Source organism: Arachis ipaensis, chromosome B08, assembly GCF_000816755.2.
Source record: "Arachis ipaensis cultivar K30076 chromosome B08, Araip1.1, whole genome shotgun sequence".
NCBI classification, from domain to species: Eukaryota; Viridiplantae; Streptophyta; class Magnoliopsida; order Fabales; family Fabaceae; genus Arachis; species Arachis ipaensis.
Genome location: NC_029792.2, coordinates 116,203,917 through 116,230,517, shown reverse-complemented (window position 1 = coordinate 116,230,517; position 26,601 = coordinate 116,203,917). Strand labels below are relative to the sequence as shown.

Below are 26,601 nucleotides of genomic sequence, written 5' to 3'. Positions count from 1 at the left end.
GTTGTGTCTTAAGGAGGCTCTTCCCACTGCAAGTTTTCGCTTTAGAAGAGGGATGTCGTCATCGGATAGGTGTCCAAGATGTCTTTCTAGCCAGGAATCGGTTTTACATTGTATTCGGGATTGTCCAAAAGCTCAGTTTGTTTGGCATAGGTTGGATATTTCTTGTCATCCTTTGGATTTGAAGAACTGGTTCTTGTATCATAGCAGAGAGCATCCGTTCAAGTTCTTTTCGGGACTTTGGTAGATATGGAGAGCAAGGAATAATGACATCTTTAATCCTCATGAAACTTGGCCTCCGAAAAAAGTGATTTGTCTTACATTAACTTCAGAAAAGGAGCTTAGGAATATTTTTGAATTACAACGTATGTCCCTTCCCTCTACTCTAAATGGTTTTTGGAAGCCCCCATCCATTGGTACTTTTAAGATTAATTGTGATGCTAGTTATTTTGGTTCGGGTGATAGTGTTGGTTTTGCTTGTGTTATTAGAGATTGTAATGGGAGTTAGCAAAGGGGGTGTTTGGAAATGATTGAGAGTAATAGTATTCTTCAAGGATAATTGTTTGCCATTTGGAGAGGATATCTCTTAGCTTGGGATGTGGGTCAACGCGATGTTATTTGTGAGATAGATTGTGTGGAAGCATTTAATCTTGTTACTAATCACCAAGATGGTTTTGGGTCTATTGATCCATTGGTGCTCAAAATAAGAGATATCATGCATTGGAATTGGCGTGTTGACTTTTGTTTAATTATGAGAGATGCAAACACGGTGGCATATACTATGGCAAAGATAGCGATGAAGTTACACCTTTCTCATGTGGAACTTCTTTCACCTTGGGAGGAGTTTAAGAATAGTCTTAAAAATGATTGTCTCTCTATTTAAGAAGATCCTTTATTTAGTTTTTCTTTTTTTAGTTTATTTCAGTCACCAAAAAATTTTGATAATTGAAAAATATAAATATAATTTAAAATCTAATTTTTTTTATCTAACATTTACTCAAGTGTTTAAAAAAGTTAGACGGTATGAAAAGAAGTTTTTTCCACTCTACTAATGCAAGTATAAAAAATGTCACGATACCTCTTTGATTACTAAAAAAAGGGTTACCATATGTGTTAAAAATAATGCACCCAACAAAAAGAACTTGTACTTCTTACACAATTTGAGGGATCAAACTAAGAATATATGAAGAATGAAGAAGTTTTGAATAGAATGTAATTTTCTGCTCTTTTTTTACTTTTAAGTAATCTTCTTAAGTACTTCATCTTTTTACATTTTTTTTATAAACTTTGTTTATCTTATGCCAACTTAGTATACACATGTACTTCTTCTCAACTCTATACCTCTTAGTTTATCTTGTTTAAATTGCACATATACATAAAAAACTACGTTTGGTACTGTTATGAGTATTCTGTATACCTAAAAAATTAATATTTTTACTGTTCACAATTTCTAAGACCTAATAATCTTTCTTAACTTCATGTTTCAAAAAGATATATTTAAGCAAGATTCAACTCACTTTCTCGTTTATTTTTTAGCCATTTCAAAAATAACTTCTCATGACTGTAATGTCAACGAAAATGCAGAGACAAGGGATTATTGTGGATGAAAAAAATTTCATGCCCTAAGCTGTTCAACCTGTGATGTTTATGGTTTGATGAACCAGAAGGGATTAAGAGAGGGAGAGAAATAAGTTCTTTTCATTGTTGAAAAAAATAAAAAATCCCCTTAAAAAATATTTGTTGAGTTTTTACACCTTATATACTACGTATTCTTTATGTACTCTCACTAAAAAAATAATTACAATGGTAAGCCTATTATTGATAAAGAAATAATCTAGGTAACACCCTCCCACAAGCTAGAATTGTGTAAATCTAACAATCCTAGCTTGGAAATATTAGCAAAAAAGGACTCGGTGGCAGAGCTTTGGTAAGAAAATCAGCAAGTTGATCCTTGGAATGAACTGGCATAAGATGAATGAGACTAGACAAATGCTTTTCACGAATAATGTGACAGTCCACTTCAATGTGTTTGGTTCTTTCATGAAAGATGGGATTATTGACAATGTGAATGGCTGACTGGTTGTCACAGAATAGAGTGATAGACTTTTGAAGCGGCAAACCAATGAAATCTATTAAGAAAGATAACCAACTAGCTTCACAAGTGACAACAGCAAGAGACCTATATTCAGCTTCTGCAGAGGACTTGGCAACTGTGGTTTGCTTCTTACTCTTCTAGCTAATGAGAGAGTTCCCAAGCATGAAGCAATAATCGGAAACAGAGCGACAAGTATCGGCACGGGTAGGCCAGTCAGCGTCGGCAAATCCTGTGAGATGCAGATTAGAAGTATAGGAGAAGAAGAGACCAGTTGCAGGTCGGCCTTTTAAATATCAGAGTACGTGAAAAGTAGCCTGTAGGTGAGAAGTGGTTGCACAGTCCAAAAATTAGCTTAAACATCCCACAGCATAAGAGATATCGGGTCTAGTGTTTGTGAGGTAAAGGAGTCGGCCGATGAGCTGTCTGTAAACAGTGTTGTCTGTTAAAATGGTGCCTGATTCCTTTGAGAGTTTCTGACTATAGTCAAATGGGGTAGAGAGAGGCTTGCAATCTAGATAACCAAAATCTCTGAGAAGGTCCATGGTGTACTTCCGCTGATAAATATGAATTCCAGAGTTAGAGCGTGCTACTTCCATTCCCAAGAAGTATTTGAGATCACCAAGATCCTTTATTTTGAAATTGTCATCCAAATTTTGCTTGATGAAATTGATTTCACCAATGTCATTACCGGTTAAAACCAAGTCATTAACATATACTAGAATGGCAGTCAAACTTTCAGATTGTTTCTTGATGAAGAGTGAATGATCATAAAAAACTGCTTATAACCAGCATCCACAAGAGTCTGAGTGAGCTTAATGTTCCATTGCCTGCTTGCTTGCTTAAGCCCATATAGAAATTTTTGCAATTTACAAACCAAATCTGGTTGTGACACAACCAAACTGGGTGGTATCTTCATATAAACTTCCTTGTCCAAATCTCCATGAAGGAAGGCAGTGTTGACGTCCAGCTATTTCAAATGCCATTTCTTTGCCGCAGCTAATGCTAACATTACTCGTAGGGTAGTCATTTTGACAACTGGACTAAAAGTATCACCATAATCTACTCCTTGCACTTGAGTGGATCCTTTTGCAACTAGCCTCGCTTTGTGCCTCTCTATGGTGCCATCAGGAATGAATTTTACCCGAAAACCCCATTTGCAACCCACAGCCTTCTTGTCTTTTGGGAGTTCAGTGAGACACCAAGTTCTGTTCTGATCTAGAGCTGTCAATTCATCTTGTATTGCCTTTCTCCAACATTCATATGCAGCCGCTTCCTCATAAGTGCTAGGTTCTTGATTTGAGGTGATGGCTAGAGAAAGTGACTTATATTTTGGGGTTAGTTTATCATATGACAAGTGTTGTGAGATAGGATATAAAGAGTTAGAGTTCGCAAAGTTGCTAGAGTGAGTTGTGTGGGTTATCATACAATGATAGTCCTTCAAATAAGCAGGTGGTTTCTTGACTCTTTCAGACTTTCTAGTAATGCAGTCATGCGTGATGTCAGAGTGTTGTGATACAGGTGCATTGTTAGTGTGTGGTGTGGTAATTGGTGCAATGGTGTGTGAGGAAATTGGTGAGTGCATTGAGTTTGAGAAATGTTCATTTGAATCTGTGAATGTGGTATGTGTGGGTGATTACAAATGATGTGTGGATGGTGTATCATATTGAAAAAGATTAATGCATTGTGGAGTACGAATGGATACCACAGAAATATCAGTACTAGTGGAATGTAAAAATAGAAAATGAGTTTCATAAAAAGTTACATTTCTGGATATGAAAATTTCCTTTGATTTTAAATCAATAAGTCGAAAACCCTTTGTTCCTAATTTAAAACCAAGAAAAGCTGTTTTTCTGGCTCTTAGGTCTAATTTTGTTCTTGAATTTGTTAATGTGGAGGTATATGCAAGAGAAAGAAATACTCTTAAATATGAAAGGTCAGGTAAGTTACCATACAAAAGCTTGTAAGGACTAGCATTATCCAGGTTAGTGCTGGGCAGCCTATTAATTAGGTGAATGGCGTGAGCAACTGCGTATTGCCAAAAACAATGTGAAATTCCTTATTGAAATAGCAGTGCTCTAGCAACACCTAAAATATGCTGGTGTTTTCTCTCTACAATTCCATTTTGCTTTGGTGTTTCTACATAAGAAATTTGGTATAAAATTCCAGTTGATGCAAAAAAAGGATTTTAGAGTGAACTCCAGCCCATTGTCAGTCCTTATACACTTAACTTATTTTTCAAATTGTACTCTGACAAAATTTACAAAATTAATAACCAATTGTGATGCTTCAGATTTGGTTTTCATAAAAAAATCCAAGTGAATCTGCTCTTGCCATCCACCATAGTAAAAAAATACCTATGTTCTTCATTGGAAGGGACAGAAATAGGACCCCAAATATTCATATGAACTAAGTCAAAACAATCTTTTATTTTAGTTATACTAAGATTAAAAGATAATTTCTTTTGTTTTGCAAAATGACATGAATCACAAGGAAGTTTTGAGCAATACAATCTATAAAAGGATAATACTTTTTCAGGAAAATTAATTTATGCATGGGTGTGTCCTAATCTAAGATGCTAAATGTTATTGTGCTCACTGTGTGAAGGTGTGGTGGGATGAGTAGTAGTCGTAGTTGCCGCCAATGAAGCTTGCTTTGTTGGAAGAGGAGAAAAGTGAGAGAATTCTGGTTCTCTACTCATTGTATATAATCCTTTTATACACTCAGCAATGCCAATCATCTTTGATGTGGATCTATCTTGTATCTCACAACACTTATCATTGATTAATAGTTGACAATGTAAGTTTGAGGTTAACTTTGACACAGATATCAATTTAAAATCAAGAGAAGGAATGTATAAAACATTTTTGAGAAAATTTTTTTTAGAGAATGTGATTGTGCCAATGATGGTGCTAACAGTTTTGGTCTCATTTTGCAATATCACATTGATTGGAGCAATATTTTGAAAACTTGCAAAATCTTTTAAGTCAAAAGTCACATGATCTGTTGTACCGGAATCAATGACCCATAGTGCAGATTTTGGAGTGATAATACTCATAATTCTCGCATTAAAATGTAATGCAATGATTTTACCTAGAGTGGAAGTCTGAATGGAATTAGTCAAAATTTGATTTGCATTATGAGGTTGTTGCTGCACACTTTTGTCTTTGATCAACTCTAACAAGACAAATCTTTGCTCTGGAGTGAACCTAGATCTTGATATTCCAGTGTTCTCTTGGAGACAATTGAGTTAGAATTGTTTGTCACTGAGTATATCATCATGCCCCTCAGTGACCACGTGATTGATGATGGTGTTATGTTGCTGCCGTTGATAGAAATGGGAGGAGTACCCATACTTCTTATAGCATACATCTTCTATGTGGCATTGCTTGTTGCAATGAGAGCAAGCCAATGTAGTTCCATGATTCAGATTAAAAAGGATTCAGATTTTCTTCCTTCCAACTCGTTGATCGGAACAGCTATGTTCACTAAGAAAGAATCTTACGAAATAGCCTCTCATCAAACTCTATTGGATGAGTTTGAAGGAAGAGGTAAGAATGGGGGAAAGAAAATGTCTAAAGAAAAATTAGGGATAGAAAGAAAATGACAAAATTGGATTGATCTCAATTCACAACTTTTTTTTTCTTGGTTGCTCTCCACACTCACCGCACCATGAAGAAAATCTCATGCCCTAAGTTGTTCAAGCTGTGATGTTGATGGTTTGATAAACCAGAAGGGATTAAGAGAGGGAGAGAAATAAGTTCTTATTGTTGAAGAGAATGAAAAATCTCCTTAAAAAATATTTGTTGAGTTATTACACCTTATATACTATGTACTTTTTATGTACTCTCACTAAAAAAATAATTACAATGGTAAACCTATTATTGATAAAAAAATAATTTAAATAACAGTAAAATTGATGAGGATAAGACAACTTAAGCCACAATGAATAAGAATGTCCGTGGAGAGTGTGGTGACGGAAAATTTGTCAATGCAGCAAGTGCCATTGGTGATGTCAATACAAGACGAAATTGTCACGTTGATTGGCCAAAGCCAAACCCACAAAAGGTTAGGCAAATTGAGATTTTGAACCAGCCAAACCCATTGCTTCCAGCTCTTGTATAAAAAATTAGAGTAAAGTACCATTTGTACCCATGAAAGTTGAAAACGCTGACAAATGTACCCACGAGAGAAGAAAACTACCAAATGTAACCATCAATCGTGACATTTGTGGGACGAAACTAACCAAGCCTTATTCCGGCGTTGACTCCGTTAGTAACTCATCCTCCGTGGCACTTCCCGGCGTGACATGGCTTGGGGGGGCCTCTTATGTGGAAATTATAAATAAATACAATTGGATTTCAAAATTAAAATTTTTTTTAAAAAAAAGGGGAAATTAGAATTGAACAGTTATTAAAGGTACACCTCTTCCCGCATTTCACAGAACAGAGGGTAGAGCCCTAAGAGTAGACAGTTCATCTTCTCCACTCACAGAAAATCTTTGGTGCCGACGATAATCTCCGTGTTCAAGAGAGGGTGCTTGTTGGTGTGTTTCGTGTCAGCTGTTGGAGTTGTGTGGTCTCATCCATAGGTAAGCACTAACCTTCGATTTCTCTGTGTTGGTTTTCCGGTTTTTTGGTGCATGGTTGTGGGTATGTTGTTTTTATTAGGGTGTCTTCTCAGTGGCTATGATGTGATTCTGAGTTCGTTTTCTCTTCTCTATACATGTGTGTTTGCAGATGGCAACTATCCACATTACGCTAGTCATTAGTCACAGAGGAAAATTTGAAAAAGGGTGATGATGGGAAACTGGCGTATGTTGGGGGTGAGAAAACAGAGATTGAACGAGTGAATGTGGACACGCTTAATAAGTTCTTCATGAATGACCTAGTAAAGGACATAGGGTACAATGATGTGAGCGAGCTTTACTGGCTTGAACCTGGGAAGGAGTTGAATGGTGGGTTGAGGTTGCTTAGACTAGACATGGATGTGGTGAGTATGTATGAAGCAGCGATTGCTAATGGGAGGAGAGTTGAAGTGTTCACCGAGCATCCAGTTGACCTTCCTGAGTTCGCAGAAGAGAACAACGAACCGGAGCCAGAGCTTGAGATATTAACTGTTAATAGGACCCCAGTGAAGCACAGAACCAAATTGTGTGTTAGGAGACCCCCAACCCCAAAGAAGAAGAGAAAGAAAGTGGTGAAATTGAGTGAGACTGTAGGAGGTGTGCCTGGACGGGATGCTCAAACAGAGGATGCTGCGGGAGAGAAAGAAGTCCATCATACCCCAAGAAACACACAACAACCAGAATTCAACAATGATCAACCAAATATACCCACCCATTCACCAAAGGTTACCTTCGATGAGGCACCAAGGATCATTCAGCTACCAAATCCACCCACTGAACCCAACTTACCGCCATATCAACCTCCGGAAAACACTCATCCACACCCTGAACAACCAAATGTGTCAGCTGCAAGTGAAGAAAATGGAAACCAAATTCCAGTTTCTGCGGAGTCAGTGGCTCCCACTGTGGATAAAGGGCCTGCCAAATCTGTCGAGGTTTTCACACAGTACATCCTATAGCCTTGTCAAGAACCCGGTACTGGTAGTCAACCCAGTAGTTCACAGCCCGAACCAGATATAAATGCAGATATGGGTGGTGGTAGTCAACAGAAGTCCAAGAGACGATCAACAGTCAGACCTCCACCTTCAGGGTAAACATTCATACCCAACCAGGATCCAAACAAGCATCCTTCATTCTATATACCTGTGGATGGTGAAAATATGTCAGAGGCAAGTGCAGGGATGCATTGTTACGAGTCGGAGGAGCTTGATTCCGTTGCAAGTGATGATGAAGACAGTGAGCAGGTAGCATTTCCTCAAGCGAATCCTGATGCTCCAGTGAGGGAAGTAAGGTTGGAGCTTGGCATGGAGTTTGAAAATCTGGACCATTTCAAGAAGGCAGTTAGGAAGTTCAACATCAACTTAGGGAGAAGCATATTCTTTCTAAGGGTGGATTCAACTAGGTGCAAGGCCATATGTTATGATGAGAGTTGTCCGTGGCAGATATACTGTGCAAAACGGTCGTTTCCATTAAGCTTTCAGGTGAAAACGTTTGTGAATGAACATACCTGCAGTAGAGTTAACAAGAATAAATCTGCAGATGGTAAATGGGTTGTACAGGAGCTTGAGGACAAGATCCTTGATCATCCAGACTTGACTCAAAGGCAGGCACAAGATTTTTTCAAGAAGGAGTATGACGTGATTGTGAACGAGAGGAAGATATACAGGGCTATGGTGAAGGCGAAACAACTAATAGAAGGGAGTGAAATAGCTCAGTATGCTGTTCTTAGAGACTATGCTAATGAGATTATGAGGACCAACCCAGGCTCCACTGTGAGGATTAGTACTGATTATGTTGAAGGGACTGGGCACAAATTCAAAAGGATATATATATGCTTGGAAGGGTGTAAAAAGGATTTTTCGGTTGGCTACAGGCCCTTTATAGGGTTAGATGGAACTTTTTTAAAGGGATACTACCCTGGGCAGTTGTTGACTGCAATCGGCCATGATACCAATAACCATATCTATCCGATAGCATATGCTGTTGTGGAGTGCGAATGCAAGGATAGCTGGAAATGATTTCTGGAACTCCTCCAAGAAGACATAGGTAATGCTGCAATCAATGGTCACAACCCCTCAAGAGTTTAATGCTGTACTGGATAGAATCAAAAGGGTTAATCCCCATGCTTGGGACTATTTGAACAGAATCCCTCCAAGTCAATGGAGTAGGAGTGGTTTTAGTGAGTACCCAAAATCTGACAATTATACCAACAACAACTGCAAATCATTCAATTCTAGGATCAAGAAAATGAGAGGGAAACCTATCGTAACTATGCTGGAAGAGGTGCGGTGTTATATGATGAGTATAATTGCAAGAAACAAGAAGGCTTTGGTGGGTTATAACGGGGTAATCACTCCTGTGCAGCAGAGTAGGCTTGAAAAAGAGAAAAGGGAGAGCAACAAGTGGCGGCCGTTTCCCACCGGAGATGATCCTGGAAATGTCTATGAAGTACAGTGCCTGCCTCATAAGGTTATGGTGGATATAGGAAAGAGGACTTGTTCTTGTAGGTTTCGGCAACTGACTGGCTTGCCGTGCAGGCATGCATGTGCTGCACTGGCATACCAGAATAGGAAGCCAGAGGAACATGCACATAACTGGCTTTCTATGGGGGCATATAATAGCACATATGAGTATGTCATCCAGCCTGTCCCTAGCCAGGAATACTGGCAATATGTTGATCTACCTCCTATATTGCCCCCAGTATACAAGAAGCATATTAGGAGGCCAAAATTGAAAAGAGACAAAAAGAATGACGCCCCAAAGGAACCCCAACCAGATCCTCATAGGGCCCCCAGAAAGTATGGCCCCATCACCTGCAAGTAATGCCTAAAGGTACACCATAATTCATATGCTCCCATTACTTGTGCTTTCAATGTCAACAAAATGAGAGTTCATGTTACATGTATTGCAGACTGGACACAACAGTCGTAGCTGTTCCAAGAAGAAGGAAGCCATGGCTGGGAGTGCTGGGGGACAAAGTTCAAATCCACACCCAGCTGCTGAGGATGATGGGGATGAGGCTGCAAGACTGGAGGAGATGTTTTGGGAAGAGACTCTGGAAGCTGTTGAAGCAGCAGCATCTCAGCCACCACATGTAAGTTTAATGATGTATTTTACAACTTCATTCTAAAAGTTCTTAATGAAATCAATCATATGTGTCTACTGTTGTAGGAGACTACCTCAGCTCCTCAACCGATTCCTAATCCAGTGAGGTCTCCTTCAACTAGGCCAACAACTACAAAAAAGCCACCAAGAAAGAAGAAGAATCTGCGAAGACCACCACCAACTACTCACCAACCACAGTCTGCTCCAGTAATACCAGCTACTACTACTCCATCACCCACGGCCTCTGATGTGCCACCCACTGTCACACCTCAAACCATGCAAGCTGCCTCCCAGGGGACTACTTCCAGATTCATGGAATTCATGCCTACTCCCACAGTAGGAGGATCAAGCTCAACTCGATGGCCTCAGCCTGCCTTCCGTCCACCACCGAAAAAGAGGTCAACAACTGCACACTTGAAGGAAGGATCAAGCGGCAGCAGCAACTCCACTCCAATTCCTTGAAGCAAGAGTCTTTATATAATGTTTTTTTTGGTACTGTGTCATGGCAGTTTATGTTACAATTGTTGGATATGCCACATACTATACCTACAATTGCTTATGTTTTGGTTTTTGGTGTTTGTGCATTTGTTGAAAAGTCACACCTATGACTAGTATAACTTGAATACTTCAGTTGCTCAATTTCTACGTACCTATGAGCTTATTTTGCCTTTTTTTCATGTTATTTTGGAGCAGAAAGTAAAAAAGACTTGAAATTAGTATTAGTAATAGATAACTTCTGCAAATTTACAAGTCTTATAAGACTCTTTTTGACATTTTCTGGATTTCACATGTCTACAAATGACATATATAGAATCGAACATGGGTATTTCTGTCAAACCCTAACACTGAAAACTACTTGGGCTCAAAATCCCCTGAGAATCAGATACAAAGTGCAGACAACATTACATACGACCACCATTGACATAATCACAAGCCAAATTCTAACTTTACTAACTTCAACTTCACACTTCCCTAACATCATCAGCATCTTCAGTTCAGCCTTCGCGTCATTAGCGTCTTCCTGCATCTTTCTTTCTGACAGTGGTCTCCTTAAACCCTCCCATTGCCCTTCGATTTCGTCTACCCATGCAAAGAAGTTGTAGTCCGAGTTCTATACATGGCAGAAAAACTATAATCAGATACAGATTCAACTCACACAGAACAGGGTGTAAAATGGGTTACCTTCCAATTGGGACAACGTACGAACCACCTCCCAGGATTCATCGCCGTCCCTGACTGTAACAGCGTCACCCCCAACCCACAGAAACATCTCCCATTGAACTTCCTATCGTGTACCCTTCCTGAATTTGAGCTTCCAGACACACTACCACTGCCAGTCGAAGTTGGAGTAAACAGTCTTCGCCTCGACATTGGTATAATTTCGAAGATTTTTGTGAATCTAGGGTTAGGGTTCTTATTGGGGATGGAACAAGGTTTGAATTTGGAAAATTTTGGGGTTGAAGATACATTATAACGGTCACACACCTCAGCAATCCACGTAAGAGGCCCCCCAAGCCATGTCACGCCGGGAAGTGCCACGGAGGATGAGTTACTAACGGAGTCAACGCCGGAATAAGGCTTGGTTAGTTTTGTCCCACGAATGTCACGATTGATGGTTACATTTGGTAGTTTTCTTCTCTTGTGGGTACATTTGTCAGCGTTTTCAACTTTCATGGGTATAAATGATACTTTACTAAAAAAATTAAGACACTTTCATTCTCAACTTTTTTATTTTATATGACTTTTTTGTTAAAAAATCTATTAAATAGTAATAAAAATTAATTTTGTTGAAGTTTTATTTGTAAATCCCCCAATTTTTTTTAATATAACCAACTATGACCGCTATTATTACTATCTTTTTTATTCTCATCATTATCACTTCTACTTCTACTATTTTTATTGTATAACCATATTTTATCATTATTGTTTTCGTCAATTATTTTTTAGATTATGCTAAGTAACTAATGAGTTTTTTAAACAAAATGAACAACAGGCTCTAAAATTGGCCCAATTCAAGTAAAACACACTACATTCCAAATTACTCACCTAAATCTTAATATTAGAATAACCATCCACACACCTAATGAATTGAACATCCGATATATCAATTGTTCACATTGTTTAATATTTTCATTGTCTACCTATACTTTTTCTTAATTTTTGCCTGTGATATCATTTCTAGCAATAATCTTTTTTTACTTAACCACTACTAGTAAAAAAAGTTCTTATAAATAAACTTATTGATAGTTTGTGAAAGTTTAAAATCCCACAAATTATAAATAAAACTCTCAACAAAAATAATTTTTATTACTATTTAATAAATTTTTTAACAGAAAAACTATTTTATCCTAAAATGAAAAGTTGAAGGTTGAAGGCTGAAGTTTTTTTTTTTTTTGAATAAAAAACGTATTATTTTTTATGAGTTTATATCTTAGTATCTTCTTTTACAAACCTCATCATAATTAGATGATATTTTATGAAATGACATGAGCTAAGCCTCAGAGTGGTCCCCTGAAGTTACACTCGTGCTCCATAGTGGTCCCTGAACTTAACAATTACTCAAAACAGTACCTGAAGTTACACTCCGGGACCCAGTGTTGTCCTTCCGGCACATTTGCTCCAGCTGGCGTGTTCGGAAAGTTGATGTGGCTAAGTTGGTGACACCTAGGCAACGCTAACGGCTAGCTGAGGTGGATGAACAAATTTATTAACTCAATTTGGTTCCTAATTCGAAGTTTAAAATCCCTAATTCCCAAATCTGAAGCTCAATCTCCAGTGCCCTTCTCTTCTCGTCTGGTCTCTTCCGTTGGTTTCTCTTCAGCATCTTGATACCCAGACGGCAATGGCTAGCGCAAGCAACGCTGCTGGGAGCTCGAACAACCCACGATCGTTTGAAAGTATCATGAGAAGAATGAACAGGAACAGGGACTCGCGTTTGCCAGAATGGTGTAGATGCGGTTTGAGACCAGTGCTGCGATGGTCAACGGCGGATTCTAATCTAGGGAGACCATTCATGGGTTGTCCAAACTACAATGTAAGCATTTGTTGTTGTTGTTGTTTGCTGTAATTTTGGATATAAATTTGGTTGATTCTTTTACCTTGGTGCAGACTGTAGGCAAGAAGTGGTGTGGTTTATTTCTGTAGATTGATAAAATTCTTGAAGAAGATGTGATGACATGTGATGGTAGAGCAAGCCCTTCAATTGATAATGAAGAATGGAAGCTGAAGTTTGCTTGGAAACTTAGAAGATTAGAGTCTGAAGTTAGGGTTCTGAAAGTGGGTGGAGTTTTGGTGTTTGTATTTATACTGCTGGTTACAGTAGCTGTTTTTGTCTTAAAGTTAGATAGGCAGTTTGGCCAATTGTATCTGGGAAGAAACAAATGACTTATTCATGTTCTTGCTGTAGCTGTTATTTTGTTTGAAAGAAATGAAAATTAAGTGATTGAGACTAGTGTTCTTGCATATTTTGGAAATTGAAAAAACAAGACGAACTACCAGTTTATTCATCCAAAATATAATTGTTGTCAATAAAATGGGAATTGACAGTCTTTGGAATGCATCTTAATTGCATATGAAAGTACTAAATAAAACCAAAAATCTAACATTGATCTCTTCAAGAAAGTCATAATTCATATTTCATATTGTATTGATTACATCCAAAATAAGGCATTATAAAGTCAGAACAATAGTCACCAACTATATCAGAATTTTCAAAACATAAGTGTCATAAGTTTTCAATCTCCAACACTGGAATTGTAAGTAAGAAAGCATACACAGTAAATTACTTCAGCCAAACAGACAAATAAAGACACCATACTGTCCCTAAATATACTAAACTAAGTCAATAATTCTTGGTTCTAGGTGGCTTGAATCCAAGATTAGGCATAAATCGCATTGTGGTTGCTGGTAGATTCCTTGCTGTTTCAGTGCTTGCAGGCTGAGTGCTTGTGGGGAGAGTGCTTGCAGAGGGAGCAGATGGAGTGCTTGCAGATGGGGTGCTGGTTGGTTGGGTGGTAGCAGTGGGTATGCTTGTTGATGGACTGGTCTTTGTTGGTATGGACAACTTTCTCTTAGGAGGCATTTTGGGTGGCCGAACAGGGGGTGGTTGCACCTATGTATGAAACACAAAAAATTTAATGTGACTAAGCAAAACTAAAAGAGTGGAATATACATGTATATATATGGGTACGTAATATTACTAACCTGTTGCGAGTCATCAGTTTCTGACAAAATACGCTGACTATGATCAAGCTGAATCTCGACCTGATCCTGTGACAGAGCTGGGGCATCACCACCATTTACAGCAGCAGTTGGAGCAGAATTATTGACCTCAACTCCATTAGCATCAGAATTAGCAGCAGCAGCAGCAGCCGCCGCCATAGTAGCTGATTCTTCGTCAACAGCCCTCTTATGACAGTTCCTCTTTGTGTGACCTAATTCACTACAATAGCGACAATGTCCTTTTTTATGAACTCTTTTTATGGAGGTCTTCGGCTTCTTGCCTCTACTTGGCTCCTCATCAGCATCCTTTCTTCTTTTCTTCTTAATTGGCCCTGGCTTCTTCTTGAACTTTGGTGCTTAAGGTCTATTATGTGGTGATTTCTCCCACAGTGCCTAGCCAGGGATTGGATTTATATGGAAGGCATATGTGTTGTTGTATGCTTCCATGGTCAACCAGTTATGATAGAATTCATATGGCCTTCTACCAGCCCTGGCCAAAGCGGCACATGCATGCGCACATGGCATCCCTACACAAAATTAAAAAAAACATATTTGTAGGCCAAATAAACAAAATTCCAACTGCAAATAGAAAATAAAAAAATTAAAAAATATGCATAAAAAAATCATACCACTTAGCTGCCAAAAATCACAGGTGCATAATCTCTTGCCTAAGTCCACAGCCATATTTCATAATCTGCATTACCAGACCACATGGGAACCCAATTTTTTTATTCTTTTCTTATCTTTTCCAACCTACTTCTCTGTATTGGAGGTAGAATCCCATCATTGTTCCTCAACTTCACATTGTTTTTGGCTATAGATCTCATGACATACATCCTGACCTCCTCCAACAGTGTGATAATAGGCTTGGCTCTAGGTTCTTTGATCCGTGAGTTGAAAACCTCACATGCATTATTGCAGATGTTGTCCATTTTTGGTGCACTGCTGAAGAATGCCCTGCTCCATGAAGTCTTTGGCCATTTGCATAGATAAGTCCAAGCATCCTTATTTAGCTTTTCCAATTTTTTCATCCCTTCGACGAATCCCTCTTGAGTTGTAGACCTTGCACTTTCCCAAAGCAAACCTCTAAGTTGATTATCCTTCCACTGTTTGTTGAAGTTCCTCCATAAATGCCATACACAGAATCTGTGATGGACATTTGGGAACACATCCTGAACTGCATGAATAAGTCCCTGCAAACCCAACAAGTCAGTAACAAAGTTTCAAATCGAGCCTCAAACAGGTCCCTCATGTTATTTTAATGAACTCAATTTGGTCCCTAAAGTTGTGTAAGTGACATCAACTTGGTCCTTTAGCAGAGTAAACAGATACTACCCCCTACCTATAATGCAACCACAACTATGCAGCATACAACAATTACTCAATGAGTCTAAATAGCAGTAAACAGATTTATGTGTATAAACCAGCAAATTCAGCAAAGCTGTTAAGTTGTAAATAAAATTTGTAACCATGAAAAGAATAATGATGTTATTTATCATCAAATGACACCTTTCAATTAAGGTAAAAAGCTCTTTGTCAAAGGCTCCAGGTGAACATATTAATATAGTGCTGGTAGTATTTAAATACAACAATTATTTAAACTCAGCAGGTATTTAATACAACAATTATTTAATTTACACAGAAGTTATTCAATTTATACTACTATTATTTACAACTCAGCAGGTATATCTAAGAATCACTACCATTATTCAACATATCTAGCAATAAACAAGAACAATACCTTTTGCATGTCTGAAATAAAACACCAACCATGTTATTTGTAATCACCCAAGTCTTGGTGCAGCAATTCCAGAAACCATCACCAATTCTCAGTGTTTTCGATGGACACTATTGCATAAGCAATCACATAAATGTGATTGTTTGCGTCTTGACCAATTGCAGAGAGGATTTGACCACCATGTTTTGTTTTTAGAAATGCTCCATCCAACCCTATAAGTGGTCTACAGTCAGCTTTGAAACCTCTTTTACACCCATCAAGGCAAATGTACATCCTATCAAAAGTTGGAACTTCATCAGGATTGGGATGAGGTCTAACACCAATACTAACAGTGGAGCTAGGATTAGTTTTCAGTAATGTCAACCCGTAATCCCTAACCATACCATACTGGGTAGTAGCATCTCCATAAACTATGGCCCTAGCATCCCCTAGAGCCCTTGTCATTGAAGACTTGTTGAGGTCCAAGTCGCACTTGCTCTTAAAGTACTGTGTAGCTTCACAATGTTTAAGGTTGGGATATTTTCTTAATTTCCTAACCAGTTTGCAACTCAGCCACTTCCTGTTAGCTAGCATGTTCTTAGTCTCTCTAGGACAAGTGTGATCGTCCATAAATGTCTTGATCTGCCAGCAGTTACCCTCACTGTCCTTGGAAGCATATACTACCCAGCCACAGTCCTCTCCCTTACACACAGCCTTCATCCTTAAACTGTCATTCTTCTTCCACCAGATCCGTCTTTCCTCCTGGATACAGTACTCACGAACAGCTTCCTTAAATTCCATCTTTGAATTAAATTTCATCTCAACCTCTAGTTTAAGCTCACCAAACCTTCCTCCTTCCCTAAATACCGAAAACACCTCATCTGAATCAACATCCTCTAACTCATCCTCAAAGTTTGGTGGAGTCTTTATTTCCTCAGAGTGCCAAGACTCTCCACCATCAGATTCATCATAAGCTCCATCTTGAGCATCATAATATGCTCCCATTTCACCAACCTTAGGAATCGGGCCAAAGAAGAATTCATCATCTTCAGACCCTGAGTCTGCAGACACAAGACCGTCATCCTCAAGCATAACTGAACTCTTTTCATTAACTTCTTCATTATCAGTTGTAGTCCTCTTTTTAACAGTACTCTTCTTTCCAATTGATCTCTTCATAAACACTTCTTCTTCCTCACTGGAGACATCATCACCAGCAGGCCTATACGGTTTGTCTTCTACACTGTCATAACTATCATGGCTGTCTGAAGATTCTTCCTCACTAGACAAGCTAACAAACACAGTTTCAGGATCCTTTCCCTTACCAGATGCTCTTCCAAAAGTTCCAGTTGCAGCTGATCTTGTTAAAGGTCTCCTAGCATGTAATGCTGCATTTTTTACTTTTTGAGAGCCTTTCTTTGGTATATCAGACCTCCTTGATTTTTGTGATGCTGATCTTGTTTGAGGTTTTGAAGTGGGCTGGGCCGTTGACTTTGGTGGTGGGTTGGGCTTGCTTGTAGGAGCAGCAGTGGACTGGCCCATTCTTTTTTGTGGTAGGTTGGTCTTAGAACTAGTAGCAACTGTGGGTTTGGCCATTGTTTTGGGTGGTGGGGTGGGCTTAACAGTGGGAGCAGCAGCAGTGGGTGCTGCCATTTTTTTGGGTGGTGATTTGGAATAACTAACAGCAGATGCAGTAATGTGACTCTTATGATTTGACTCTGAAATACCTTTACTAGTAGGCATAGTTGGAGGGATTGTTGTTGGATTAGGAATTGTGGTATTTATTGGTTCTGAGGTTGGAATTGGTGGTGATATGGTGGAAATTGTATTGGCTGTCACATTGATGGGGGAGGGGGGTATGCATGTGGAATAGGATCTGCTAGCACTATCAACTCCTTGCCTTTGGATGATGCTACTTCTGTTATCTCATCAAACACAGGTTCGGAGACCCCATGTTCATAATACACATGGACAATTCCCTTGTTAGTTTGAGTAAGATAACACATCTCCATAAGCTCTTTGTCATGTGTCAAAGCTCTAAGACCACTTTGCAATGGCCTATTAGGCACCAGCCACCAACAGTGAGTCACATTGTCATACCCAAGTGTCTTATAGTAGTCTCGGACAAAAAATACATCAACTGTGTCTATGTCAAGTCTCGGCAACTCAGAAGTCTGTCCACCACTGTAACTCACACTTCCATCACACTCTGTCACGAATAACCCTCCATGGTGAAATATGATGGTTATACAAGGGTCTCCCATCTGCAATTTAAAAACAAAGTTTAATGATCAACCACATTAACTGTAAGTGCAGCAACGAATAACAGATAAGAAACAACTTTTCACCATGACAAACAACCTTTATACAGTCAACACTTTCATTAGCCTAACCACTCAGAAAACTAGTTGCGATCAAACCCTAGCTAAATATTGTGAAACACAATCATGCATACCCACAGATTACACTCCAAAAAATTATTTCTAACTGCTGAAGAGATTAAACTAACAACCTTAACAAAAAACAGAGCATTCCTTATATCACATTATATTTTTTCTTTTTTTCCTTACCTTTTTCAGAGAAACCAGCCTTCGATACAGTCTTCGTTTGAGGCAGATGACGATATCCGATCCTATATAGCAGTCTTGCTCCAAAGAAATCGCAACAGTTACAGCAGTTCATCCACCGCCATTGATGAGTATAGGGGAGGAGGGGTTTTTGTTGTATTTTGAGGGAGGGAAGACAATGCGTTATGTTAACGTTTGATGAGGGACTCTTCAAAACCAACTTTGGACTGAAACGACATCGTTTTAGGGCATTTACGCGCCACCAATGATACTACGTCGTTTCAGCGTTGCCCATGTGTCACCAACTTAGCCACATCAGCTTTCCGAACACGCCAGCTGGAGCAAATGTGCCGAAAGGACAACACTGGGTCCCGGAGTGTAACTTCAGGTACTGTTTTGAGTAATTGTTAAGTTCAGGGACCACTATGAAGTACGAGTGTAACTTCAGGGACCACTCTGAGGCTTAGCTCGAAATGACATGCATGAAGTTTTACTTTTTCAGTTTTTCTTCTTATCTCTTCTGATTCCACTTTATTATCGACTTTGTAGCCAGTTAGTGCGAGTAAAACCCATAATGGTCCCTCAGATTGAGCCCGTGCACCAATGTTACCCCTGACTTTTGAATTGCTCTAATTGCACCCTTCAGATTGAGTTCCGTGCGAAATCCTGGTCCTTCCACCCAATTCGGCGTGACTCAGCAGCCAGAGCGCTGAGCTGGCTGCTTATGGTCCACGTAGGCAGCCTTAAACGGCTTGCTGATGTGGAGTATCATCAAAGAATCTCCGAATTCCCTAAATTAGTCCCTGATACCAATTATAAACCCTAAGTTGTTCTTCCCTCTTCCTGTGTGAATTGGTTCGTCGTCCAGCTCAAGCTCTTCTTCCCTCTTCCTCTTATTCTTCTTCTTCGTCCTCTCCCGCCATGAGTGACAGTCATGCTTCTCGGAGGTCGAATCGCTCATCTGCGACCGGAAACTGGAGAGAGAACACTGTGCGTAGCCAGTGTTCAGCAGTTCCAGAGTGGTGTGGTTGTGGGTGCAGGCCTGTCCTTCGGTGGTCAGGGACGGAGAGTCATCCTAATAAGCCGTTCTTCGGGTGTCCGAATTATAACGTGAGTGCAATTACTGTTTGAAATTTCTAGTGTTGGTTAGTTGAGGTAGTTGTTTGATAAGGTTGATGCATATTTGCAGACTAGTAAAAAGAATTGGTGTGGGTTATTTGTCTGGGTAGATCCGGTACAGGATGAGGTGCCGCTGAAGTCTGATGAAGAAGATGAGCATGGTGGGATGAAGATGAACATTGCATGGAAGGTGGGCAAACTGAAAGCAGATGTGAGAAATGTAAAGCTGATGATCTAAGTGCTTGGTATAAGGGTATTCGTGTTATTTGTGTTTATGTTGATGTTATTGTTGAAAGTTTGATTAGGGTGAGAACTGAAATACAGAACTAGTGTAATCCAGTTTATGAACAATGTAATTGACATCAGATTGTTTTTGATATATTGAATGACTATTTGGTTTTGTTTTTGTAAACATAATTGAACACCCAATTATGTTATGGATAAACAACAGTAGGAAAAGCTTACATAAGGCACAATTCATAACTGAATGACAATAAAAATAGTTCATATAAAATTTTGCAATAATGCATTGATGACAATAATAAGCCAAAAAATACTGAGCATTGTTTCAGCTAGATTCCAGCAACTTACTTAGTATTTAAAAGTTGCAGAGGTGTCTATAAATCACCATGACCAAACAAAAAAGACTAAGATAATTGTTCCATAAAATATTACAATCTTTTATAATTTCAACCTAAAGCTAGGATCATAATCACTTCTTCCTTGGCGGTTTGAATTCTAGGGTGGGCACAAACTTGAGGAAGTTGGCGAGTCTTGCTGCAGTTGCCTCACTAACTCCCTCCATTGGATTGAATGATGTAGAGCCAGTTGGAGTAGGTGACCTTTTTCTAAGTGGCAGTTTCTCAGGTCTTGTAGGTGTGTTCTTACGTGGACCATAAGCAGCCAGCTCCGGCTGCTGAGTCACGCCGGAATTAGGTGGAAGGACCAGAATTTCGCACGGAACTCAATCTGAAGGGTGCAATTAAAGCAATTTAAAAGTCAGGAATAACATTGGTGCACGAGCTCAATCTGAAAAACATTATGGGGATTTACTCCGGTTAGTGCCGTCTCTGCTCAATTTTCACTGTCTAGTAGTGTTGTGTTGATATTTAATTAATTATTGTGTTATTCGAATCTCATGATTTTTTACTGCTTCAGTTAGGTCTCAGTTGTAAAGCAAAGACTCTTGAAACCTGTCAAGTGTCAAGTACTGAATCAGCAAAGTGCTGAGTGCTCTCCTGTTAAAAACAAATAAGAAACAAGATTCCAACCATCATGGAAGCTCGTCGATCAAGGAACCAACACCAGAATCTTTCTTCTTCTTCTTCTTCTACCTCCTACACGCAGAAAAAGCCTTCCAATGTGACACGTCATCAATCCAAATTTTCATCTTCTGCTCGCTCTCATTCCAACGCTGCTAGGGTCCCCTTCAATAACGCGCAGGAAGACGCTACTGATGCTGATCCTCAATCCTTTCCCGATTTTAACCCTTTAGTCGGAACCTGTCCGTACATGTGCCCAGGTAAATTAAAAAAAAAATAGAAAAGAAAAAATATTTATATAGTTGAATATTTTAACAGGTTTTGTCTCCATTTGCAGAACGAGAGAGGATCCAGCGTGAAAACCTCCGTGATTTGGCAGTCTTTGAGAGGCTACATGGAAATCCTGCAAAATCATCTCCATCCCTTGCCGTGAAAAAGGTAATGAAGTTTCTCTCATGGTATCTGGTTTTAAATTATTAAATATACACTTGTATGTACTTTTAGAAGGATGTACTCTGCTGTATCAAGCTCAATTTGCTTTTTCTTTTTTTATTGGCTCTTTTTTTAAGGGTTAAGCTAAAAAAAATTGATGATGCCAAGCACCAATTCAAGAGTCAACATTATGTGTCTGACTGTGTGTCTGTTAAGAGTAATATATGGGTGTTAAATAGAGTTCCCAGAACTGTGGGAACTGTGATACAATAGGTACGGCACCCAAAGAAGATGAAGAAATATTTTCTTCTATATTGATTGATTTTGTTAAGTGTACAAAGTCTGACCAAAATAACAGAAATGGAATGCTAAATAAGGTTTCGGTTCTTGACCTTACCTGATTCCTTTAATCCTTTCCTTTGATCAATTCCCATCACTAAAAATCTGCACATACTTAGGATACTTGTAGCGTTTGGTGGAGAGACAGAGACGGAAAGACTGAGACTGAGAGACAGAGACTAAGAGACAGAAATTGAAATAAATCTCAGTATTTTATTTGGTGCAAAATGGGAGACAGAAATTAAAACAAGAATGAAACTCTAATTTAATTTGCACAAAGAATAAAATTGAAATTAATTAATTGAAATTAATTAATTGAAATGAGGGTATTTTAGGTATAAAATGTTATTAAAGTTTTAGTCTCTATCTCTAAAAATTTTAGTCTCCTGTGTTCCCACTTTTTGGAGGTACTGAAATACTGAAATTTTGGAAACATAGACAGAAATTTTAGTACCAGTCTTTGAACCAACAAATATGATACTGAATCTCAGTCTCTCAGTTTCTGTCTCATTACCTCAAAACAAACGCTAAAAGGGGCTGAAATCACAGGAACCTTAGATGGATTGAAGCAAATCTTTGACTGGAATATGAAAAAGTTGTCAATTAGGGAGTCTGCTGGGAGTCTCAACTGATAAACAACATTGCCAATCTTGTTTGAAATCTGATAGTGACTAAAGTATATAGGAGAAAGCTTATGTAGTTGGCTTTTCATTACACACTGAGTGTTGTTTGTATGATTGTAATTTTTAGAATACACAGGGATTATATTTTTCCTCTTATTTCCTTTTATAGTTGTTTAAAGTCATATTCTCTGTATATGTCATTATAATTTATAAGTGGCTTTTAAAAGGCTTGTCTTGTCTGATATTCAATATCTCTTGGTTTTGCAGCTTTTCATATTTTATTTTGCTTCAGTTTTGCAGAACTATATCGACCAAATATATCCAACCATTTGATGTGCGGCCTCTAAATGTATTGGAAGATACTTTAAATTATCTTATGAGCTTGCTGGAATCTAAAGAGCATCCTTTTGAAGTGGTTCACGACTTTATCTCTGATAGGACAAGGTCCATACGTCAAGATCTTACCATGCAAAATATCATTAACAAGAAAGCAATTTATATGTATGAGCAAATGGTATAGTTTTCTCTTTTGGATTTCTATGATTTGTGTACTTTGTATATTTCATCATTTATTGAGGTTAGCTTTTCACAAATGACACTACTTTATGTTACTTAGGTTACACATCATAGGTGATTTTGCAACTTCAGGTTTTGTTAAACTTGGAAGGTCCATGTTTGTCAGATTCAGAAATTGCATTTTAACGTTTAACACATTCACTGAATGGCTAAGGAACTTGATTTTCAATACATATGTTTAATTCTGAATGTCAAAATTAAACCCTAAACTTGGATACTGAAAATCAGAGAAAGGAAGACTATTTGCAGTATGGGTTCATGTGATGACTTGATAGAAAATAAAGTAGACTTGTTTTGAGAAATCAGTTCAGGATAGTACAGAGGATTTACATACTATGAAGCACAAAACCATGCTGACTAAGACCTATAACAATCTGGGGAAGGAAAAGTTTATCTATTTCAATGATTTAGTTATGTGTGAATTTTGCTCAGAGACATTTCTTTATCTATCTATACGTTGATTTTTACTAGTGTTTCAGTGTTTGTGTACAATATTTGTTATGGCATTTTTTAATTTTGCACGAGTTGTTTCCCCCTTTTCATGCTGTGTCAATCTAAAGAGATTCACGCTATTTACATGAACAAGATGGATTATGATGTCATTCCCTTTATTAAATGAGATGCATTTATCTTCTTCTGAAGTGATTATATTTCTTGCTGCCATGTTTCATTTTGTAAAATTCAAATAATGAGCTGAACATGTTTAATCATGCAGGTGAAATTTCATGTTATATCACACCACAAGCTTCGGCATTCTATGAGTGATCCAAACATTGCATCAATGCATCATCTCAACTTGGAACAGCTCACAAAGACATTGGCATCCTTGTTCAATCTGTATGAAGCAAATCGAAATTCAACTTATGTGCATGAGAATGAAGCTGAGTTCTGTTCATTACATGTGCTTCTTCATCTTGACTCTTCTAGCAAACCAACGGTTAATCTTTACATCATTGGTGTGATAGATTTTTTTTTCCTACTGTCCATTCTTACTTTCATCCTTGTAGGGTCCTAAGTAATTGTTGCTGTTTTTTGATCCACAGGTTGAACCACTTTCTTTGTGGTTTTGCTGTGTACCAGCCCTAGTACTGAAGTCAAAAGAAATGCAATTTGCCAGGAGAATCTTAAGGTAATATTTATCCTAATAATTGACTTTCTTGTGATACTTTAATAAGTAAATGAATGTTCTTTTGCTATCCCAAAAATAGAAAAAAGGAAAATGGATGTTTTTGTTGGTTTTTCTTGAGGCCATATCATGTATTTAATGATGAGGGAAGGCATGCCCATTACGAATGTTCTCTTTCTTCTTGACAGGTCTTTCCGCCTTGGTAATTATAAGGAATTTTTTTGGACCACAGCATCTCAGGCATCATACCTTCAGTACTGCGTTATGGAGCCTTATATCAATGAAGTAATCGCTTTAACTAGTAACTGCATTCTTTTATATTCTGTCACATATTTGACTGATGGTTGCTTACTTTCCTTGTGCATGTTTTTCTATGTTTTGTGATTGTAATAGACTAATAGCCCTCTTGATTTTTTGTATGACTTCATGAACTATTCCAAAAGCTTACCAAACCTGATCAAACCCAAGTGAATTTGATGCACTCCGTCTTACCTTTACTAAAAATGAAATCCATGTTGTATCTACTGCTAATATGTCCCATTTATTTCCTCTCTAAACCTTCAACTAGAGTTTATGTTATCAAATAATAATAATAAATAGAAGTGCACAAGGCATGGAGACATGTTGGAGACTATTCTTGCATCTTGTTTGTTTGTCTCTTCCTATCCAGTGCATGTATAATGTTGAATAAACAGTTCTTTTTCATGTCTATTTTCTAACATTTTTTTCTTTTACATGAATTTTGTTATATGTGAAGATATCAATTCTTTTCATAATATATGTTTTTATATTTAGTGATACGGGATTTGAGTGTTTCGATACATTTTTTTAAAGGTTCGTGCACTAGCTATATCATGCATAAATTTTGGGGGCTACAAGCTTCATCCATATCCTCTGTTCAACCTTTCAAAACTCTTGATGATAGAGGTATGAATCTTAATTTGCTCCTATCCATAAGTTGCACCTTGTTTCTCTTATGTACATAAACTGTCGGTAAGAAGTAATAATTGTGCTATGTAATAGTGTGTGTAAATTTCCAAGTAGCGTAAAGGTTAGTTGGTCATTAGAGCATCTTCTATGTTCGGTTTCAGTTCAATTTCATGTTGGATCCACAAAATGTCACATTAGCATTTGTGGGACCATATGTTATAAATAGTGATTTTAAACTAAATAACAGATTTGTCAGTTCAATGTTTGGTTTCAATTCGGTTTAAACTTTATATAAGGTGGCAAAATATAATTGGTTCTCCACCAAGGTGAAATTGTCTCTATACTGAGACCGGTCTTATTTAATCAATCATCTCCAATGCAAAGTGAAATTTGGAAATGGTATTCTTCCTGTATATGTGAGATTTGAAACTTTAAAAGCGTTCAATTGAAGTTGCTCTTATACTTACTCCAAGAAACAAATAGTTGGTATCCAGAAATCTAGGCAAACTTGCTTAAAGCAAGCTATATCTATAGGCAAGAGATTCGTAAGATTGTGTAGTCACGCCGTAATATGTTCGATGTTGTTGAATGAGATGTTTTTATCATGTCAATTGATCTGTAGACACATTCTAAGCTATGTTATATTCTGCAATCTGATGACAGGAATCAGATTTGGAATCCTTTTGTAATTCATGTGGTCTCAAGACTTGCACAGATGAATCTGGAAATAAGTTACTTCCCACAAAGCAAACTACCTTTAGTCATCCCAAAGGGGGGTTCCAGCACTATAGTTTCTTGGGCTTGCAGGAATATGAAAGTAAGTTTTAGGAGATAAGACCGAGCGTCATAAAAGATGGTGGTGGTTATATTTATTTCTCTTATGTATCATGATAGATACCCTCTTGCATGAGAGCACAAGTTTACTACTCGTATGTCTTAAATAAGTTTTCTTGTAATTTACACAATTTGGTTTTGGTTCCTATAATTTCTGTTCCTTTCTTTTCGTTTCCGGTTCTTAAAAGTTTTAAAGTTTTGATTTTGGTTCCTGCCATTAGTTAATTTGGTTAAAAATTGTAGCAAACGACAAGACATCTCACATTAGTTTAAACCAAGTAAATTAACATGGATTAAATAAAAAAATGACTTTACAGGACTGTAACCAAAACTAGTCTATTTTACAAGGACCAAAATGTAGTTTAGATAAAGTATATTTTGTCATTAATATTTTTAAAAAATTTTAAAAATATCTTTAACGTCTAATTTGTTTTATTTTTTTAATTTAAAAAAATTTAATTATGCCAGATTACTAAAAAATGTAATATACATTTAAAAAAATGAACTTAATGACTAAATGCACTCAAAATCAGTTATTTATAAATTCGAGCACTTTTGAGTTTCAGTGTGTAAATTTGGGGCAATAGACAGGAGTATCATTACCGATAAATTGTATTCATTAAAAGAGAAAAGAATAAATAAGTTCTTGATTTTTTGATTCGCAAATATTTTCATCTTTAAGGATTGAAAAATACATTTAAGTATTTGATTTCTTCAAGACTTGGACATATTTATTTCTTCATTCACATGAGTTCGTCAAATCTAACGAAAAAGTCTGATATGACTCCTGTTGTGCTAACCTGACCATTACGGATGTACACATGGAGGGAAGCTTTTCAAAACAGGACAAATAGGTCTCCAGACATTGAAACGATGCCGTTTGATTAGGGATACTCCGAACAAACTCTAATCCTGAGCATATATGTAATACTTATAACACCCATATCACACTCAGAGAATTGCACAAAATCCTAAGAAAAGTAACGATCAAACTCCCTTCACTCTGTTTCTCCCTCCAAAATAATCACTACGTAGAA

The 26,601-nt window shown here is 37.8% G+C and overlaps 2 protein-coding genes across 3 annotated transcripts; both read left to right on the top strand.

The window, feature by feature from the left end:
- On the top strand, window positions 6,140–25,734 carry LOC107614046 (SAC3 family protein C). Of its 2 annotated transcripts, XM_021109773.1 has the most exons (9): window positions 6,140–6,157; window positions 20,612–20,964; window positions 21,042–21,142; window positions 22,391–22,612; window positions 23,390–23,611; window positions 23,718–23,803; window positions 23,989–24,085; window positions 24,635–24,727; window positions 25,394–25,734. In XM_021109773.1, exons 2-9 carry the CDS (start codon window positions 20,718–20,720, stop codon window positions 25,556–25,558), a joined length of 1,233 nt encoding a protein of 410 aa, XP_020965432.1. In that variant the 5' UTR covers window positions 6,140–6,157; window positions 20,612–20,717; the 3' UTR covers window positions 25,559–25,734. The 2 variants fall into 2 exon arrangements, with proteins under 2 accessions (XP_020965432.1, XP_016171756.1); XM_016316270.2 differs by lacking the exon at window positions 6,140–6,157 and having other exon boundaries at window positions 20,506–20,964.
- On the top strand, window positions 7,877–8,734 carry LOC107611615. The gene has a single exon (XM_016313523.1). It carries the CDS (start codon window positions 7,877–7,879, stop codon window positions 8,732–8,734), a length of 858 nt encoding a protein of 285 aa, XP_016169009.1.

Excerpts from the sequence above, each read along its gene's own strand:
- LOC107611615 (XM_016313523.1), top strand. The coding sequence starts at position 7,877 with ATGTCAGAGGCAAGTGCAGGGATGCATTGTTACGAGTCGGAGGAGCTT.
- LOC107614046 (XM_021109773.1), top strand. The coding sequence starts at position 20,718 with ATGGAAGCTCGTCGATCAAGGAACCAACACCAGAATCTTTCTTCTTCT. Across the intron at positions 20,965-21,041 it reads CTGTCCGTACATGTGCCCAG|AACGAGAGAGGATCCAGCGT; the intron begins GTAAATTAAAAA and ends CTCCATTTGCAG. Across the intron at positions 23,804-23,988 it reads TTTGCCAGGAGAATCTTAAG|GTCTTTCCGCCTTGGTAATT; the intron begins GTAATATTTATC and ends TCTTCTTGACAG.